General features: G+C 30.4%; 1 protein-coding gene and 1 non-coding gene across 2 annotated transcripts; one reads left to right on the top strand and one right to left on the bottom strand.

The window, feature by feature from the left end:
- Positions 1 to 479: 479 nt before the first annotated feature.
- On the top strand, positions 480 to 561 carry Trnas-aga. The gene has a single exon. It is a non-coding gene; the product is annotated as a tRNA-Ser (tRNA).
- A 3,315-nt stretch (positions 562 to 3,876) lies between these two features.
- Positions 3,877 to 4,695, bottom strand: LOC108558463 (forkhead box protein O-like). The gene has a single exon (XM_017915376.1). The coding sequence runs from the start codon at positions 4,693 to 4,695 to the stop codon at positions 3,877 to 3,879; it is 819 nt and encodes a 272-aa protein (XP_017770865.1).
- Positions 4,696 to 5,751: the final 1,056 nt, after the last annotated feature.

Genomic DNA, 5,751 nt, shown 5'->3' with positions numbered 1-5,751 from the left:
CATAAACAATTGATAAGGCCCTAGAGGTCTAATATATTTTTTAAAGCATTTTAGATAAAATAAAGGGTTTTTCCCACGCTTTTCTCTCTAATATAGAAATAGTTGTATATATAACCATATTTTAAAAATTTTAATCTTAAGTATCCTAAATACTTCAAATGTAAATAATTGCTTCAGCAATTATCTTTATTACATTGTTAAAAGTGTAAGAAATATAAACCGATGCAAACCCATAACAATTATGTTGAAAGATTTGTAATAAGATAAATGTTTGTACCCTTGCAAATTTGCAAAAGGGCCAATAATTATGTTTGTAAATAAAGTTATTTTTGAATATTTTTTTTTGTCTAGTAAACAGGAGATCGGGAGTTCGAATCTCCCCGGGGCCTAGCAAATGACATATCATCATAGCAATTATTTTAAAATGATATAAGCTTTAATAATGTTGAAACATATTTAAGATATATCTGAAAATACAAGCAGTCGTGGCCGAGCGGTTAAGGCGTCTGACTAGAAATCAGATTCCCTCTGGGAGCGTAGGTTCGAATCCTACCGACTGCGGTGCTACATTTTAAAAACAAATTTAATGCAGGATAAAAAAGTATTTCTAGAATTTGAAGGTAATTATACAACACCATAATATGCATTTCAATGATAAATAGCATATTGCAAGAAATTTATATCATGGAAAAGTGCGTTGTATTTCGAGCGAAAACATGCAAGAGCTCTCGCTCATGCTATAATTGAGGTACATAGGTACCTGGCGTCTCCACTTGTGAGAGCTAACTTGATGAATACTAGGCGCCTTCTCATTTTAGTGATATATACTACAAACATATTAAATGAGACATAAAATAGATATCATTAAGATACTTGAAGATATTAGTTTCCGTGGTGCACTGGTTAGCACACATATTGTTAAAAGTGTAAGAAATATAAACCTAAAACAACTATGTTGAGAGATTTGTAATAAGATAAATGTTTGTGCCCTTGCAAATTGAAAAAAGGTTAATAATTATGTATGTAAATAAAGTTATTTTTTAATTTGAATCCGCCTAACACACGGAAGGTCCCCGGTTCGATCCCGGGCGGAAACAATTTTGATATAAACAAATGATATCAATAATTATTTAGATCATGGGAGCGTAGCTCAGATGGTAGAGCGTTTGCTTAACGAGTTCCAGGGAGCCTGCACATGATAGGGCAAAACTAGTCTTTTTATTTTTAGTTGGTATTAACTTCTTGCCTGTGTTTAGAGAGAAGATTTTTAGTGATTTTTAGAGCGTTCGAAACCACTTGGAGTTATTTCAAATCTTTACTCCCGTTTTACGATTACAAAAATTTTTCAAGTTATCCGTGATTATCCGTAAGTTTATTTATTTTTCCCATTTTTATTTCGCTATTGTCAAAAAGTAAGTAACATTTTTATTATTCTTTTTATATGTATATGTATGGTTTCTAATAGTTTCTAAGTGACAAAAAATTAAATCTCTTACCACCTGGGAAAATTTCTCTGTTAAATGGCTCCACTAAGTAAGATGCAGAAGAGATTAGCGAGCGAAATTGAGACTGAAAACCAGCCAATTCCTTTATCAAATAGCTACGCCATACTATTCAATATGAAGGAAAATGAAAACCCCATGGAAAGAAATGGATACCGGACCAATAAAGAAGAACAAAAAACAAGAAAAAGTTTAATTTGCAGTATACCATCAGGATGTAAGAGAACTAGTACTAGGGGAAGAAACTTTAGATGAAGAAGAACTGATGGAATTAATTGATGCATCCACCTCAAATGCACTGGTAAACGAAATTAAGGAAAACAAAAGGGTGCCAAATCTCGATTTACAAGATGTGAAAAAAGGTCTAAATTTGGCTAAAAAATTAGAACTTCATTTCATTCAAACTAACCGTTCAACGGTGCGCAGCGCAAAGTTTAAAAGAGAGTTAAGAAATTGCCTAGCTCCCTATATAAAGGTTTTAGTGGAGTTAGAAAAAAAAAGCTACAATCGAAAACCAATGTGAAGATGAACTAAGTGATGAAGACATTTTGCCAATTAAAAGAATACGAATTAGGCGACTCATATCTGACAGCGAGGATGAGTGTTGAAAATTACATATTTTTACAAAAGTCTTCATTGTTTTTGTTGAAAAAAACAGTCTTTTAATTTAGTTCTTGTTTCATTTTTTTATCAATCCTTATATGAACTCTTCAATTCAATTCAATAAAAATAATTTATAATTTATCTTTTGTATTTATTGGTCTCCATATAACGCGGTACGAATGATGTGATTTGTACTAATTCCGAGTTTCTTATAGGGCGGTTTCCATACAACGCGGTAGACGGTTTCCATAGAACACGCTACGAAATAGCCTGGTTTGTACGGTTAAATCCGAGTTTCTTATAGCGCGATTTCCATATAACGCGGTACGCACTCACCGCGTTATATGCCGCATCTATTTGGCAGGACCGGTATCGGATCAGGGAGAAGAAAAGGCTACTTTGTGCACAAAGGGTCTGTGCTATTAGGACGACAAAAACTTATAAAACCGTATCAACGGAAGCGGAGTTAATAGTGACAGTGTTGCTGCCAGTGGATCCAGGGATCGTGTAAAAATAATCTGTATAAAAACAGATTTCACTAATAATTTAAGCAATCACATATTGTATAAATTAACAAAAGTATGTTTTAATATTTATTTCACTTTTGCTGCTTTTGTGTTTGTTTTCTTCCTCTAATTAAACCGAATTAAATTATATTTGATATTTTACTCATACAAATGGCTGCTTTAAGTTGTTTAATATATGTATGTTAAAATTATTTTTATCTTAATAAAAATGTTCAATAAATATTTTTCGTCAAAATATGTTTCCATTCGTAGTGAATCACTCGACACCTGTAATTTTGTTTAGAACATAAATCTGATCGGATACAGATATATTTGAGTTACTTTTGTAATTTTAAATAAAGTCTAGAAATAAAATCTCTATAAACAATTGATAAAAAGACTATCTGGTTAAATAAGAATGTTTTGGGCGGAAAGACTTAGGTCTTAGCCCTTTGGTTACAATTGTCACTAATAAAAACTATTATTATTAAAAATGTTACAATATTTCTGCACGAGTCGCCGCACCAGAATCGATCTCGAAATAACCAACAATGAAACAAGCTCCCAATTAAACAATAACATGATCAACCTAATATTCCTCTACACAACCCTTCTAATAATCTCCTTTACTCCAAAACCAAAATAGTCTGTCTCCTTGACCGATACCTTAACCTCTCCTTGAAATATAATTCCAAACAATCCAACATCCACTCCCTATTTAAATATTATGCCCCTCGAAACCCAATAATAATCATTAGCAGAAACTAATTTTGTTATGAAAAAAATAAGAATCACTTTTTAATATTTTTTTTACCATATTGAAAAAGAAAAATATATAAATTAATAATATTAAAAACATTTAAATCTGTTTGGAATACAATTATAAATATAAACATAAGGTAATCTTACTTATAAAAATTCCTTTTATATTTATATTTGGAATATTTTAATTGGTAAAGGTTCTCATAACCCCAAATAATTCAATTTGCTTTTCCAACTCCCAAAGGAATTTATATTTATTTTGCACAAATTTTCAAAGTATTATAATTAATGTATAAACATAATATTCATTTTTCAAAAGTACAATGATATAGCAAACAAGTATAAAATAATGAATAGACAAAAATATTGGTATAATATCATATAATTATTACTTCCCAATAATCAACGAAGAACACAAAATATATAAATTTTATTTTTTATTGTAACTAATATATATATAACATTGACAATATTAACAAAATATTGGAAATAAATCAATTATTTCATCCACAATACCACAATCTACCATTTACATTAAATGTATTCTGATCCCTATTGATAATCTCTTGGATATCTTGCAAAGTCTGCTCCTGGTCCTGATCAAAGATGGTTTTATGTTCGTTTTCTTGAGAATTCAAATTGAAATTACTAAAATACTGATGAATATTTTCCGTATTTGAAATTTGCTGATGGTGATCAATAGAATTCGGTGCTAATTGATGATGAAAACTATGGTTAATAGGTATTATACTATTAACTTGTTGTCTGCAAATATTGTGAGAGAAATCAGAACCATATGGATATTGCAAAAAGTTCTTGATTTGTTGTATGTTTAGCTGATCCGATTCGATTCTGCACTTCGCTTTCGGTCTCATACCCTCACAACTATTACTTGCAGAAGCAGTTCGTCTTCTGGTCTTCGTATTTGAAGCCGACGGATTAATAATCCACCAAGAAGGCTTCGCTTGCACTTCGTTCTGCATCTTCATAAAACGGTTGTGCAAAGATAAATTGTGCCTTACCGAATTCTTCCAACCAGCTGAAGACTTACTGTCCGTCCTTTGATTAAAATAAGGTACATTATATATAATCCATTCGTAGATCTGTGCCAGAGTCATGCGACCTTCGGGTGATGAATATATCGCATCAGTTATTAATTCTGCGTAGCTTCGGTTTCCCCACGGATTTTTTCGTCCCCCATTCTTCTGCATCTCGTTCTTCGGATTCTGGAACACTTCGCCATTGATATGAGGTTGCTGCTGCAACGGCCACGTATTGCATCTTCCTCTGGAAATATATTCTTCATGGTTAAAAGCCTCCATTGTATTTTAACAACTTCAAATATATTCACATATAGACTTAAAAATTGCGAGTGATAAGTTTGCAAAAACTGTTCAGCTTCTTATACTTATTTGTACCCCCTTATATTGTTACGATGTGGAGTGGGGGTGGTACCGAAAGACATACTTTCGTAAACAACTTAATCACTCTTTCATTGTATTGTCATAGTTATTTTACAATTAACATTTTTTTTATTATACACTTATAAAATATCTTTAGAATAATTTTGTTTTTATATTTCTTTGTTTAATTTTATTTTCAATATTACTACATTAAAAAAAATGTTAATTGAACACAGCTACAATTTTCCATCTGGACTGCAGTGAATCCTGACTGATCGAAACTGCACTATTCTAAGTATTCAAGACAAAATATCGCTTGACATAAAATGATAACTGCGAGAATTGAAGACTTAAAGAAAAGTGCATAGTTTATGCAGATCTTAAATCAAAATATAAAGAGCTTGTTCTTTATGAATATATCATAATATAGGAAGTACGAGTACCGCATCGTTAATTCAGGTAGTATATAAAAAATAAGCTGCAAATTAATCAATTAATCAACGTGTAAAGCATATCAAGGAGATTATAAACTATTTAGATTGAAAAATCAAACATTATCCCATATAAATTAATGTAAAATATGATAATGGTTAAAAAATAATAAAAATAAAATATGTATAGAAGAAGAAATAATAAATAATATGTCCGAACACGAGTTTGGAAAACGGTATATTATAACAGGCGTATTATTGAATATTCAGTTATAAAAAATATAAACTTTTCAATTTGAGATGTGACAATCTTGTTTGTTTAAGATCAAACTATTATATTAAGAATTATTTACATATATGTAATGTCATAATGAAAACAGCTTGAATATGCAATTTTTATAATGTTTAACAAATATAAATACTAAATTATTGTAAAGATATTTTATATGTGTATATTAAAATTTTGCTAATAGCAAAATAACCATGTCAATAAAAAGATGATTATGTTGTTTAGGTCAGTTCTTCTTTCGGTACTATAAGTATA

This window comes from Nicrophorus vespilloides, unplaced genomic scaffold (assembly GCF_001412225.1).
Source record: "Nicrophorus vespilloides isolate i.1.1-1 unplaced genomic scaffold, Nicve_v1.0, whole genome shotgun sequence".
NCBI classification, from domain to species: Eukaryota; Metazoa; Arthropoda; class Insecta; order Coleoptera; family Silphidae; genus Nicrophorus; species Nicrophorus vespilloides.
The sequence above is the reverse complement of the archived record's forward strand: the minus strand, read 5'-3'. Positions and strand labels throughout refer to the sequence as shown.